The following is a 15672-nucleotide window of genomic DNA, read 5'->3' as shown; positions in this document are numbered from 1 at the left end:
TGATCGAACGCCCGAAAAACCGGGGCCGGCGGATCACTGACAGACTTAAAAATCAGTCCGATCCGCTCCAGAATCCGGTGAACATAAGTCAATGGGGACCAGAATCCGGAGATTAAAAATGTTTGTGCAGGGGATGGGGGGTAGGAGCACGCGCGGTGTACTCACTGACATAGCGGCACACTTCTTCCGGGTCACGTTTTTCTCTTCCGGAGCCGACAATTCAATATTCATTGCTTTGCCCGCATTGGTTGCAGTTAGACACGCCCCCACCCTGAGTGTCAGCTGACTGCAACCAATCACAGGTGGCAGGACGGCCGGTGGGCGGGGAAAGAAGTGTATCCGTCGCAAGTGTGACTCCGTTTTTTTTTTTTTTTTTTAATATTTAAATAAATAATTAAAAAACCCGACGTGCGGTCCTCCCTAATTTTCATCCCCAGCCATGGTAATGCCGGCTGGGGGCTGGTATTTCAGCCCGCAGCCGCCCGGTATTGCTGCATCTATTAGATGTGGCAATCCCGGTACATTACTGGCTCTTCCCGGAGGCGTGATGCGGTGCCAGTCGGGGTAATAGGTTTGTGATCGCACGGGCGTCTGTGAGATAACCGCACCACAAACCTGTAAATGAATGTAAATAAACACACACAGAGAAAAATCCTTTATTTAGAATAAAGTACAAACGCGTCTTCGTTCACCACTTTATTACCCCCAACACCCTCCGGCGTAATCCACGCGTCCCACGGTAACACATCCGGCTCTGCTACATGTCACAGCTAGCAGCCGCATAGAGCACGGCTGCCAGCTCTGAGTGTAGACACTGACTGAGCAGAGGCTGTGTCAGGCTGGGCTGTCCGCAGCTCCAGCCCCTCCCCTCCTCACTGCCGGCTCGCTCCCCGCAGCAAAGGTCCACTCTCACTGACCTCTAGCAGGGACACTCGCATGTCACTCGGCTCTGCTGTACTGCCAGCATGAGCCGTGTCATGCGAGGGAATCGCACCGGTGCATGCGGAGATAGACAGCGGAGGAGATGGGGAGAAAGTGCTCCCCCTCTTCTCCGCTCCTGTGATGCGATTGCAAGATCGCATCACAGTCGCATGACCCTCGGCTGACACCCGCAGCAGAGGGTAATTTGCATATCGCTTCCGATGCTGTTGCATCGGAAGAGGTACGCCAATGTACAAGAGCCCTCAGAAGTGTGCGGGTGATGATATGTCAGACTCGTGCGGGTCTGACATGATATCACAAGGCACAGCCTGCCACTGTCTGAACATGAGCGTGCATGTACCTAGAAACACATGCACGCTCCTGTCAGATGTGTGTGCGGCTGTGCTGCGATGTCAGACTTGTGGGAGTCCCTCGCAAGTGTGACTGCTGCCTAAGATAAACCGCATGCATTTTTTTATTTAAATAAATAATTTAAAAAAAATAAAAAAAAACACGTGCAGTCCCCCCCCCCCCAATTTTCATCCCCAGCCATGATAACGCCGGCTAGGAGCTGGTATATTCTCAGCCCGCAGCCGCCCGGTATTGCCGCATCTATTCGATGTGACATTTCCGGTGAGATATTGGCTCATCTTGATTGCCCTGGTGCGGTAGCAATCAAGGTAATAGCAGGGGTTAATAACAGCGCACGGCTGCTACTAAATCCTAGGTTTGTGATTGCACGGGCGTCTGTGAGATACCCGCATCACAAACCTGTAAATTACAGTAAATAAACAAGACACAGAGAAATCCTTTATTTGGAATAAAGTACAAATGCGCCCCCTGTTTCACCACTTTATTACCCTAATACACCCCTCCAGCTCCGGCGTAATCTACACGAGATCCAGCGAAGAGACATCCAGCTCTGCTACATGTCAAAGTGAGCAGCCATAGAGCACGACTGCCTGCTCTGAGTGCAGCCTATTACTGAGCCGCAATAACCGATGACTACATGGCAGAGCTGTCACAGGCTGCGGGCGCGTCAGCCAGGAACCAATCACAGATGAGAGGATGGCCAGTGGGCGGGGAAAACACGGAAAGCTGTGTGTATACGATTGACAGTACAGGAAGTGAATGTGCGACCCGGAAGCAGTGTGCTGCCATGACACAGAGTCTCGGCAAGTATGAAACGCTAATTTATTTCTGATTTCGTTCATTTTAATAAATTGCCGAATCCGGATCGCGCACTAAGAATCCCGCGCCCAGGTGCGGCACAGCTATAGTGCTGAAACCGCGTGGATCCGGACTTTTACAGTCCGGATTCGCTCAACACTAGTAATGAGGGTTACTGCAGATTGTAGGCTTGTCGGAAGAGATAGGTCTTCTCCCTTTTGAAGGTTTCCACGGTAGGCAAGAGAGTCTGATATATTGGGAAAGAGAGTTCTAGAGTATGGGGGAGCTGCGGGAGAAATCTTGTTTGTGATTGTGGGAAGAGGAGAAAAAAGAGGGTAGGAGTAAATGAGACCTTGTGAAGATCGGAGGTTGTGCAGGTAGGTACCAGGACACTAGGTGACAGATGTATGGAGGAGACGTTTCGCTTGGCTTTGCATTTCATGGTTAGGGTTTTGAACTGGACTTTTTTGACAATGGGAAGCCAGTGGAGCGATTGGCAGAGAGGAGAGGCCATGGAATAGAGAGGGGAGAAGTGGATTAGTCAGGCAGCAGAGTTTAAGATAGATTGGAGAGGTGCGAGAATACTAGAAGGGAGGCCACATAGCAGGAGGTTGTAGTAGTCAAGCCGAGAGATGGAAAGGACATCCAGAAGTGTTTTTGAAGATTCTTGGTTAAAAAGTATAAAATTCTCAATAGGAAATGTAAAAAAGAAATCAAGGTAGAATTTGAGATACTGAAACAAAAATCACCAAAGACAGTACAATAAAGCCCCAAATATTAGATAAATACATCAAAGCCAAAAGCAAAAAAAAATGGTACCGGCAGCATAAAAGACTATAACAGGATAATTATAGAGGACAAAGCAAAGGCTGAGATATTAAATTTGCACTTTTCATCCGTGTTCACCAAGAAACTGACTGTTCCAGGGATAATTCAACAAGGCAAAACTCAAAGTCCCCACTGATATAACTAATTTAACACAAGAAGACGTACGCCTGCGTCTGAGTAAATAAAACATTGCCAAATCCCCCGGGCCGGATGACATTCATCCACGGATATTGAGGGAATTAAGCTCACTAATTGACACACTGCTGTATCTTGTCGCAGCGGGGACCGCAGGGATCTATGCTAGGACTAATTATTTTAAACCTCTTTATTAATGGCCTTGTGGATGGGATTGATAGCAAAGTGAAAAAAACAAAGATTGTCAGCTTACCTGTAGCGGGTGCCTCAAGGCTTCAGAGTGGTGCACGTATTCGTCCAAACAGGCCAGGTCTGGTATGGCAATCAAGCAGGAGAGAGAAAAAGGAGTAGATCCAGCACCAAAAATGTACAGTATATACTGTATAAACAAACGTTTATTCCATTATTATTAAAAAAAAAATCAAATCAGGACGTTTTTGAAATTGTTCGACAGAAACGCGTCAGGTGTTTCCATGCCTGCAGTTTTTTATATGTAGTGCTCTTTTTTATTTTTATTTTAATAATAATGGAATAAAAGTTTGTTAATTTTAGATATACATTTTTGGTGCTGGATCTACTCCTTTTCCTCTCTCCTGATTGATAGCAAAGAGAGATTAGATCCTGTGATCTCAACATATTGTTACACCTCTATAAATCACTTGTAAGGCCACATCTGGAATATGGTATCCAGTTTTGGGCTCCACATTTTAAAATGGCTATTCAGAAGTTATAGTCAGTTCAAAGGCGGGCATATAGATTATTGCAAGGGATGGAAGGCCTTCCATATGATGAGAAGTTGGAAAAGTTAGATTTGTTTAGATTACAAATAAGACATCTCAGAAGAGATCTCATTTATATGTATATATACACATGTGTGATCAATATAAAAGGACTGGCACATGACTAATTCCATCCAAAGTCAATACCATGGGCCGGGCGCACTCCCTGCGAGTGGAAGGAAGGCGATTCTGGCAGCTAAATCGGAAAGGATTCTTTACAGTTAGAATAATCAGATTGTGGAATGCCCTAACACAAAAGGTAGTAATGGCTCACACTATAAAAAAATTAAAAAGAGGGCTGGATGATTTGGGTTAGTGGTAATGGATAGAGATCTTAGAGAAGTTTATCATTTATTATCCACTAGAGACACTTATGAAATTTTACATTGTGGTCCTCAATTTGCAATAGCAAAAAAGATTTATTTACAGTAATGATATTTTTCGTAAAAATTTTATTTTTTGGCGTAGCTTTATAGACGATGTTTTTTGCATTTGCAGGTGCAACATTCCAACCCTACAATCATTTGTGGATTATATAAATTCTGTTTGGGGAGAGTTGTCATTCTTTCAACACTAGTGCTCATTGTAAATTAGTTTTTTAGATAAATTGGTGGAAAAGGGTCCAACTAATAATTTGGTAACAGATTTTTTTAGAAAGACTACTGACAGAAACAACCTTTTACATTTTACTAGTAATCATCCTCCTTCTCTTAAAAGAGACTTCAATTTTCTCAATTTCAAAGAGTTACATGCAATGACGTATCTAACGATATATCGCTGGAGTCACGGATTCCGTGACGCACATCCGGCAAAGTTAGCGACGTCGTTGCGTGTGACACCAACGAGCAGCCGTTAACGATGGAAAATACTCACCAAATCGTCCATCATTGACACGTTGTTCATTTTCCAAAAATTGTTGATTGTTCAGGACGCAGGTTGTTCGTCGTTCTCGAGGCAGCACACATCGCTATGTGTGACACCTCGGAAACGACGAACTACTGCGGCCGCTGCCAATGAGAAAGGAAGGAGGTGGGCGGGATGTTACGGCCGTTCATCTCCGCTTGTATTGGGCGGTCGCTTAGTGACGCCGCTGTGACGCCGCACGAAACGCCCCCTTAGAAAGGAGGCGGTTCGCCAGCCACAGCAACGTCGCTAGGCAGGTAAGTCAATGTGACGGGTCCTAGCGATGTTGTGTGCCACGGGCAGCGATTTGCCCGTGACGCCAAACCGACGGGGGCGGGTGCTTTCACCAGCGACATCGCTAGTGATGTCGCTGCATGTAAAGCAGCCTTTAGACGCATTGTGACCAAGGATGAAAGAAGTGAAAAAAATTTGGATGACATGATATCAAACTTTTTACATCGTGGTTATCCCTTAAAACTACCCTGTTTCCCCAAAAATAAGACACTGTCTTATATTTTTTTTTGCCCTGAAAAAAGCGCTAGGTCTTATTTTCAGGGGGTGTCTTATTCTCGAGGAGACATGGTTGGGGTAAGTTTACCCCCCACAAAAAGCAGATCCCCCCATCCCAGGATCTGCATACTTACCAGCCCAGGGCGTTTGTATGGCTCCCAGATCCTCCTGTGATCTCCCAGCAGGTATGCTGCATGCCTCCCCTGCATCTGGCTGACATCAGATCTCTCACTCACACACACACACACACACACACACACACACACACACACACACACACACACACCACTTCTCCCTGTGATCTCCCTGCAGCTGTGCTCCCCTGCGTCTGGCTGACATCAGATCACAAACACACACACACACACCACTTCTCACTGTGCCCTCCGGTGGGCACTCCCAGTAGCTGTGCTGCACGCCGTGCTCATCTGCCGTCTGCTGACACTCACAGATCCAATCGCTTACATTCACACACATACATATACACACACACACACACACAATATCGGCCATATGCGCGCACACACTAAAAACATCCGGACATACCACATGATTCCAGCCATGTGATCCTCCGGCAGGTCCTGGAAGGTCACTGCACGCACAGTATCGCCGCCGAGAAGCAAGCGATATCGCCGGATGTTGTGAGTGTGTGGATGCAATCTGTAGTGTGTGTGTGTGTGTGTGTGTGTGTGTGTGTGTGTGTGTGTGAGTGTGATCTGATGTGTGTGTGTGTGTGTTCCACTGCAGGACCTTGATGCGCTCACCTGCTCCCGGTCGGCTTCTGGTGAGTATGATCGGGGGTCTTCTTTCTTCTGTCTTCTCTCTTCTGTGGGTGCCCGCTGCCTATAATGAAGTGTCCTGCTTTGTCTTTAACTCTTTCACCGCTGCATGACACTTCATTATTGACCGCAGTTAGGTCTTATTTTCAGGGGATGTCTTATATTAAAGCTTCCCTGAAAACTCCGGTATTAAAAAAGGAGTGCACAAAACAAGCCTCCTTTAATCCAAACAAACAAGAACATCAACGGATAACCTTTGTCAATAAATTTCATCCATGGTCCCAATTCGTTTATAAATACAATAAAAAAACATTGGAATGTCATTAGGTTGTCATATCCAACTATTCAAGAGTTTCAGCATTATCCGATGGCATGTTATCAACGTCCAAAAAATATTAGGGACAAAATTGTACATACGGATCTGGGGAGCAAGAGACATTTGACAAAAAGTTTTTTTTATCACCTCCGAAAACAGGGACATATCCATGTCATAATTGTGTGCATTGTACAGGAGTTATCCCGGGTGAGTTTTTTCACCATCCTTGAACGGGAAAAACATTCAGAATTAGGAAATACCTAACATGTGATAGCAATTTCGTGTAAATTTTGAAATGTCCGTGCGGTTTAGTTTATGTGGGTGAGACCACTTTGAAAATGAAAGCGAGATTATCCAAACATAAATACGGTATACCATCCGACAAAACAATCTCTTCCTCCCTATACCCGCACACTTTGAGAATTGTAAACATAACATATCGCAATTGCGTTTTCAAATTCTTGAGGAAGTTAAACAGCCGCGTAGAGGGGGCAGTCGCATTGCTATTTTGAAATTCCGGGAGGCATTCTGGATTGATACAAACTTTAGATCCAATAGGATTGAACTGTGACTTTGATATATCAGGTTTTTATAAAAATTATAGGTGGTGTAGATTTTATGCATGAATTTTTCAAGATATAATGTCAGTTTCAAATATTTGCATTTAGCATGTTATTTAATGAGATGCAGATATAGAAATAGAAGGTATAAATTTTATATGATATTGATGCACAATATTTATTAATGATTTTCTGAAGAATCTTATGTTTGAATTTATCAACTTTGACATTTAATAGTTTTGTAAAATCTTTCTATCTAGCAAAAAAAAATTTTCATTAGTGCGGTTGCAAGATGTCCCAGTTCGATATATCCAAACTCATGGAGAACAGGGAGAACTTTTCTATTACTAAGTTTCATATGGTTTTCCGAATTTAAAAGTAATCTCATGGAAAAAAATTTGGAGGTGAAGCATTATAACGATACCGACAATTTATTTGTGCCTTTTGGGACCACAGGCCATTTTCACAATTATGTGATATCTTTATGAAGATCAAGATCAACACATTAAAACTTTTATTGAAGTTGTCTACAATTAAGAGTGATCCCGAGATCTTATATTTTTTTTTGGGTAGTTCTGCCATTTAGTAAATGTGATATCATTTACCGCAGTTGCGGATTAATGTGTTAATTATAAAGCTCAAGATGATATAGTTATGCTTGTTATTGTTAATGTATAAAACTTACAAATAATATGGTCAATTTGGAAAAGGGAAATCATGTACCGTATTTTTCGTTTTAAAAGATGCACCAGATTATAAGACGCACCCCAAATTTAGAGATAAAATAAGTAAAAAGAAAATAACAAAAAATGGGGTCAGTCTTATACTCCAGTGTTGTCTTACCTGAGGTGGGCGGCAGCGGTGGTGGTGTGGGTGACAGGAAGCAGAGGCTGTACTGGCGGGTCAGTGGTGGCAGCGGCGGGTCAGTGGTGGCAGCAACAGCGGGTCAGTGGTGGCAGCAACAGCGGGTCAGTGGAGGCAGCGGCAGGTCAGAGGTGACAGAGGCAGGTCAGTTGTTGCAATGGCGGGTCAGTGGTGGCAGCGGCGGCGGGTTAGTGGTGCAGCAGGCTGGTGCGACGAGTGTCCCAGTCTGTCCGCGGTCCCGGTTTCAAATGATGGCGCCCGGAGCGGTGCGTGCGCAGATGGAGCTCTCATCCAAGAGATCCATCTGCGCCCACACTGATTCTCGGAGCCACCATTTGAAGCCGGGACCGCGGACAGACTGGGACACCCGGAAGCATAGCCACCATAGTCTACACAGCCACCCGCCCAACCGCACAGAGAGGCAGCTGGCTACCGGGACAGAGAGGCAGCCGGCCGTCAACACCAGGCACCCAGCCGCCCGCACGCTTCTAGCCATCCGCACATAGAGCCGCACAAACAACTCCCCCATTAAGCTATATTGAGACCTTAAGATGCACCCCTCATTTTCCTCCCAAATTTTTGGGAGGAAAAGTGCGTCTTATAATCCAAAAAATACGGTATATTGCTATTGTATATAGGTTAATCACAATAAGTAATTTATATATTCAAGCTTTGTTCACCATAAATATATAGTTTATTGTATTTGCTTTAGGTGACTCATTCCTCTCTTTAAATACTTAGTAGTCCAAGGTTGATTGAGCACAAGTATATTATAGATATTGTTTATAAAGAAAGATAAACAATAATAAAAAATAAAATAAAAAATTAAAAAACTTGTAAAATAAAATTTAGACACTAGTCCTTCTTGGAGAGGTTTTTTTTTTACATTAGTTTATTTCTTGAGGACTTGGTCTGAGTCACCTCTAGCAACATAAAGAGTTAATGGTTGGGTGGGGATTTTGTGGTTCATTATTTGGTTCAGTGGTTTTGCATTTGTAAACACTATTTAAAGATGGCGAAAATAAGTTTGATTTGTACATTGTTTGAAAAAGGTCTGCACTTTCTGACAGAAACGCGTCATCTTGTACCTATATTTTTTTGAATGAAACAAATGGAATAAATTCTGCAAAAGAACTTTATTTGTGAGTGCTGATCTTTTTCCTTGGGGAAGACTATTCTCCTTTATAGAGACCTGACAAACCAGTCTGGCTGTCAGTAAGGGGACTTATAGCTGCAATGATCATTTTCCTTTCACTGCATTTAGTAGCATAGATAAAGAGATCTTTAGAAAAAATATTTCTAAAGATTCTTTATGGTATTCTAATGAGCGCAGGGACTAGTCGCAAGCTTGTTATGTCCCCCGACTAGTCCGCTCTCTTTCCATGTTAGCACACCTACAGGGATGTACTAACATGCTATTGAATGCCCATTGCCCAGCATCATCTACATGTAGTGGTCACTACTCACCTGGACGGTTATCTGTAGGAATCTCCTTTTTACACCGCTCATTACCCCTCACATATGTCTCTGTAGTATTAATATGGGGCAGATCTTCACCCTGAAACAAATATTGTAAAAGTCACAGACAGATGGAGAAGTCACATCTATGATCAGCTCTAATCCTGCCATCTCCATCGATCTCATTACACAAATATAAAACCTATAATACTGGTGGAGAACACAAGACTCAGCACAAGACTAAAGATGAGAGAACCTTTGGAGGTTCAAATCGCTGGCAGCAAAAGAACAGAGCCTCCAGGTGTCCGATCCTTGCCCAAGAAGGTTTTGACACACTGATTGGCAGTTTGAGTCTCCGCCCACATACAGACAGCCATAAGCAGATCATTTCTGGGATAGGGTGGGCAGGCATTCCAATTTTTGGGGGAGGGAGTTGCACATTTCATGTGATCAAGCTGTTGTTACCCCCAGTGTGAGACGTTCAAACACTGCAAGTGGCTCACACAAGGCTGAGCACCAAGCGTACCTGAGCACAGTGATGCTCGTGAGAGTAAAGTTCGCACATAAAGCATTTGAATTTCAACCCGAGCCCTGTTTTTTTAAGTTGGTGCTTGTGATACCAATGTGATATGACTGAAGAATGAGTGTGATTAGATAGGAATCCTAATCAAAAGATAATGATCACAGGTCTTATTGATCCATCCAAACTCAGTATCAGAGAGGTGTCCTCTGGTTGACCCGATTTCACCATGATGAAGAGTACGTGTTAGTAGGTCTTGAACAAACTACTATTATAAGGCAGGAACGCTTACAGTTCAACATATGCAGGAAACCAGTGGTTAGTTAGCAACATGTGTAGGAAACTAGCGATGTAAAATTCACGGCTCATTGCAACATATGCAGGAAACCAGTGGTCAGCTAGCAACATGTGTAGGAAGCTACTGGTGCCCACAGCAGGGTGTGGTCAGGTTACATGACCATGACTCAGCAATCACATGTTGGTCACCAATTGCAATACTCAGTGCACACGACGACCACAATGTACAAAGTTTGTTATAAAAATACAGGGCTCGCTCAGCGAGATAGGGCCATTTCCAGGACGCTCAAGTGGACGCACTGCACCTGTGATGCAGAGGCCGGGTTGTCTTCCTTCTCACTAATCGAGTCCCTCCGATGAAGAAGAAGTGCTACAACATATGGTAATGTTGATGCATATTTCTATTATTGTATAATATTCTATGACTATAAAGTAGTGCTAATGCCTATGTACCACTGATTATTCATGTGCTATTAAAATAAATAATATCTTGCTATAAAAAATCATTAGTATTCGTGCCTGATTAGGATAGTACGTAAGTAAGTACGGGCTTTCAGCCCCTTTTTAGGAGAATTTAGCAAGACAGTGTTCAGGTTCGAAAACCAAACCTCAGGTTCGCTCATCTCTACACAAGACCTTCACAAGACTCTACTATAATAGTATGGATAAGTGGCACTCATTTGAATGATATGAGTGCACAAGTGAGGAAGTTGAAAACAAATAGAAAAATGGACACTTGGCACTCCAAAATTGAATAGAGAAAAAGAGATATTTTTTTATTGCTAGCACGAAATTACCGTTTCGGCCTTGTGGCCTTCATCAGATAATTGTGATGACAGGCAAATTGAAAATGTTTAGAGTGCTGTTGATATTGGCAAAATATGCTGGAGAGAGGCGCTCACTTCACAGCTGTCTACACATCATAGGGAGATTTCATGACACCTTCTCTCCATCTACCTGATAATCCTGAGGAGCACTGGGCTCTTCTTGTTTACAGTTGTGTGGAAGAAGATGACGGGGACATCTCTCTGGTGTTGTCTTTCCACTGGATAAAACTGGAGGAGACACATAGAGGGACTGAATTCATTCCTTACATACAGATAATTATAGGCCGTATATATTTAGTCCTGTGTATTACCTGGTGACGTGAGAGTCTGGGGAACCTCCATCATGACGTCCTTGTACAGATCTTTGTGTCCTTCTAAATACTCCCACTCCTCCATGGAGAAATAGACGGTGACATCCTCACACCTTATAGGAACCTGACACATACAATGATACCGTCACCCCCGATCCCTTCAAAGTGAAACTGTATAATGTCCCAGCATTCCCAGCAGTGTCACCTCTCCAGTCAGCAGCTCAATCATCTTGTAGGTGAGTTCTAGGATCTTATGGTCATTGATGTCCTTATGTATCGGGGGGTGAGGTGGAGGCCCCGTGATTGGGCTCAGGGGTCTTCCCCATCCCTCAGACATAGGGTCCTGACAGCGCTCACTAGAGGTTTTCACTAATATGTAATCCTGGTTATGGAGAGACACATTAATAAATCTCACTACAGACATTTCCAGAGTCCTCACCTCTCCAGTTCTGTCCATCTGTTATTCCCATAGATAAGAATGATGTAATGTGACGTCATCAGAATCTCTCACCTCTCCAGTAAGCCGGAAGAGGATCTCTAGGGTGAGGTGTAATATCCTCTCCACCATCTTGTCCTTGTCCATATCCATCCTTCACGGGGCAATCAGGAGAATTCTCTTCTATAGAAGATCTTCACTGAGAGGATCCAATATTGTAGTGACCTGAATGGGGAGAAGATGACGATGTAACTTCATAAAGAATCCGGTGTAATAATACAATTACTGGAGATAATAAGGGGAAACATATCAGGAGATAGAACGTGTAGATGATTTATCTTTTTTGTCTCATACGGGAACATAAGTTGAATTGCTGACTAAGACATCTCCTTCATACACCCAATCACTGGCTATGTTGGTCACTGCTTCGACAACTAATTTGCTGTGGGAATTACAAATTTGTTGGAACTGAGCAGGAAATACAGAGACTGGTGGGGACCCAAGCAGTGGTGGCGCAGGAGTAATGGGGGATCATTATTGTGTTACTATATTTATTATTTTACAACATTCAGTTTTTTCTTTACATCTACTAATAACGTATTTCTTTAAGGCTACACACACAACAAGCAGTTTCCTCCTCGGAGTCGGTGGCTGAATGCGTTTCTCATAGACTCATCTTCCATATCGCTAATTCTCATCACATTTACCGACACTGGAATCACCATTTAGCAAAACTGCAGGAGATATTCATTACACGTGAGATGAGAAATAACGACTCCATGATGAGGACGACATCTTCATTTTCTACTACGTCTCTATAAACATATTTGGCCGGAGTCGGTCACAGACTTCATCACCACCAGCCGCCTATATGAAGGTTTCCGATCTTACCTGGGCTGTAATATTTTTTTATTATATCTTGTGCCTGATTCACACACAGAAGTTTAAAGCATTTATAAAACATTGTTTGCAAGAAAACCACAGACAAGAGTTATTTGATGGTAAAATCTACTTGTACAGTATTTTTTTGTGATATTTTTTTTTCTGGCATTTTGCTTTTAGGTGTCCCTATGTTACATGAAAAACGCAAAAAAAAAAAACCCCACAAAAACAAACAAGTATTAAAATGTTTCAAAAAAAAACTGGAACCAAAAATTGCACTGCTCATCACTTGGCAGTCTTCGGCTGTTTTTAGCCATGTTCGCAGTGACGTCAGGGTTCACCCGAGTCCATGGCTGCCATGGACTCAATTGAACTTTGACTGTCACTGTGCGAATCTTGCATCGGTATCACCCGGCACGGCGCACACTCTCCCAACAGGATAGGGTTGGCTGAATGTATTTCCATGCAGCTGAGCCGCCCTTGTCCGGAGTGTGCGCCGCTGTGCTGGGTGATACCGATGTGAGACTGCACGAGTAATATGAAGGTGGAACTCCGGCCTCAGCCAGCTTCTCTCTCTGTACACTTCTCGCTTCTCTTTACAGAGCAATGAAGTAGAGCTGACAATGCTCTCTCTGCTTCTGTATAGACGGTTGTTGGTACAGAGTGATGAAGCAGAGCTGTTATTGCTTTCCCTGTGGACTACGTCAGACTAAGGATTTTTTATAATAAATATGGAGTCTCTAACTGTTTTTTTGTTTTATTTCTAATAAAAAAAAATTCTATTTATTGTGTTCTTTTTTTACTGTTTACTTGAAATTCATGGTGGTCATGTCTAATTTGGCGTGACACCATGGATTTTTTTTTTTAAATAAATCTTTATTTTTATATAGCACTAACATATTCCGCAGCGCTTTACATACATCAGGAACACTGTCCCCATTGGGGCTCACAATCTAAATTCCCTATCTGTATGTTTTTGGAGTGTGGGAGGAAACCGGAGTACCCCGAGTAAACCCACACAAGCATGGGGAGAACATACAAACTCCTTGCAGATAGTGTCCTTGGTGGGATTCGAACCCAGGCTTAGTACTAGCTGAGAATACAGAACTGGTATTAACCCCTTTATCACCCAGTGTGCCATTGCCATAAGGGCCACTGGATGAGCTGGGTAAAGTGCCTGGAAAGCGTTAAGAAACAATGCACCATTTCCAGGGGCAACTGTGGGCTGTGGTATTTAGCGTGGGGGGCCCAGAACGCTTGGGCCTTACCACGCTGAGAATCCCAGCCCCCAACTGCCTGGTTTTATTTGACCGGCAATCAAAATACAGCAGAAGCCCACGCATTTTTTTTTTTCAATTATTTTTTTAAATAATTAAAAAAAAAAATGAACGGGCTTCCTGTATTTTGATTGCCAGCCAAGGTAAAACCAGGCAGCTGGGGGCGTCACCGGAGCAATCTCAGGCCGGATGATGTATCATCGCAAGAAGTAGGAGTATAAAAAAAAAAATCTAAAAAGGTTTAAATGAAAAATAAAAATCATAGTTTTAGCAAGAAAGAAAGAAACCATTTTCCATTCTTGATTTAAACAGAGAGAAGGCAACTTTCATATATTTCAGGTAAATGAAAATCATCAGCCATTATTTTGTATGAGCAATATTCTGAAAAAATATCTGTTTATAGCATTTTTTCAAAAAGGAGCTCAGATGTCCCAAGTAATAAATAATCTTTATTAAATATATTAAAAACTCTCTATCTTCTCCCCTGCAAATATCTAATGGCACTAGACAGGGGTGCCCTCTTTCACCCCTTCTATATGTGATAGCCATGGAGCATTTGGCTATATCCCTTCGAAACTCCCCCGATATAAAGGGCTTTGATATAGGTCAGAAATATTATAAACTTGCCTTATACGCTGATGACCTCCTTCTATATCTAACAAACCCGGAAATCGCCTTTCCAGTTCTCATCCAGGAATTTCAACGCTTTGGCATGGTTTCTAACTTCAAAGTAAACTACTCAAAGACAGAGGCCCTTAATATTACTCTTCCTACCACACAAGTCAAAATACGCCTTCCCATTTAAGTGGGAGACCCAATCTATCAAGTATCTTGGGATATTTGTTTCGGCCAATCCGGATGAGTTGTTTAAGGCTAATTACTCCCCACTGCTTACTAGAACTCTTGCAGATCTTAATAAATATAACCGGGGCCGACTTTCCTGGTTTGGCCAGATCAATGCCCTCAAGATGGACATACTCCCGAGGTTTCTTTATTTATTCCAAACAGTCCCGGTAAAAGTTGCTAAACAGTATTTTAGACAGCTCCAGAGGGTGTGTAGCAGATTTGTCTGGGGGACGGGGAGACCGCGGATTCGATACGCCACACTGGTGAGACCCAAATCCAGAGGAGGCGCTGGTTTACCTGACTTCGAAAAATATTACCAGAGTGTCCTCCTCACGAGGGTCTTAGATTGGAGATTTAACGATCTTAATAAACAATGGGTGGGCGTTGAGTCCCATCTCTCCCCGCTCCCTTTGGCACAGCTTCTATGGGCCCCCCTTCAACAGAGACCGGCGGTCTCGGGGTTTCAACCTCTGACTCAGGCGCTCATGCTTTTCTGGGACAGACATCAGTAGACATTAAACTTATCCCACAGACCGGGGAGTATGAGCCCACTCTTTAATAATTTAGACTTTTCCCCTGCGTTGAAGAGATCTACCTTCTTATGTTGGGACTCCGCAGACGGAGCTACACTGGGACAGGTGGCTAGGAAATTATCTGGAACGGCGTCTTTTGGGGCTTTGCAGGAGTCATGCCCGGAGAGGAGATTATCCTGGCTGGAATATACTCAATTGACCACATTTCTAAAAAAGAAATTCCCGGGAAACGCTCTATTATCCAAACCTACACACTTTGAGACCCTAATTTCATTAAAAGCCGTGCCACAGCATGCCATCGCATTGATCTACAACCTCTTATGTACAGCCCAGTATAAAGGGACCCCAACGTATCTGGAGGCCTGGCAAAGAGATCTCCAGATTACGTTGTCGGAACAAGATCATCTCAAAATCTTTACACTCTCTCATAAAATGTCCATTTCTTGTAGTGCACAGGAGAAAAAGTTTAAAATTCTTACATGCTGGTACAGATGCCCTGACGTACTGCATAAGATCTTCCCCA

The 15672-nt window shown here is 43.3% G+C and overlaps 1 protein-coding gene across 6 annotated transcripts in view; it reads right to left on the bottom strand.

The window, feature by feature from the left end:
- The window catches only part of LOC142312246 (uncharacterized), a 57892-nt gene that overhangs the window by 14965 nt on the left and 27255 nt on the right, over window positions 1–15672 (bottom strand). For all 6 annotated transcript variants that reach the window (XM_075351171.1, XM_075351172.1, XM_075351169.1 and 3 more), the window contains 5 exons: window positions 11687–11836; window positions 11381–11557; window positions 11176–11299; window positions 10995–11092; window positions 9230–9320 (listed from right to left, as the gene is read on the bottom strand). In XM_075351171.1, the coding sequence (XP_075207286.1) occupies window positions 9230–9320; window positions 10995–11092; window positions 11176–11299; window positions 11381–11557; window positions 11687–11764 (568 nt within the window). In that variant the 5' untranslated portion in view covers window positions 11765–11836. The remainder of the gene's footprint in view (window positions 1–9229; window positions 9321–10994; window positions 11093–11175; window positions 11300–11380; window positions 11558–11686; window positions 11837–15672) is intronic.

The sequence above is a fragment of the Anomaloglossus baeobatrachus genome, chromosome 5, assembly GCF_048569485.1.
Source record: "Anomaloglossus baeobatrachus isolate aAnoBae1 chromosome 5, aAnoBae1.hap1, whole genome shotgun sequence".
NCBI classification, from domain to species: Eukaryota; Metazoa; Chordata; class Amphibia; order Anura; family Aromobatidae; genus Anomaloglossus; species Anomaloglossus baeobatrachus.
The sequence above is the reverse complement of the archived record's forward strand: the minus strand, read 5'-3'. Positions and strand labels throughout refer to the sequence as shown.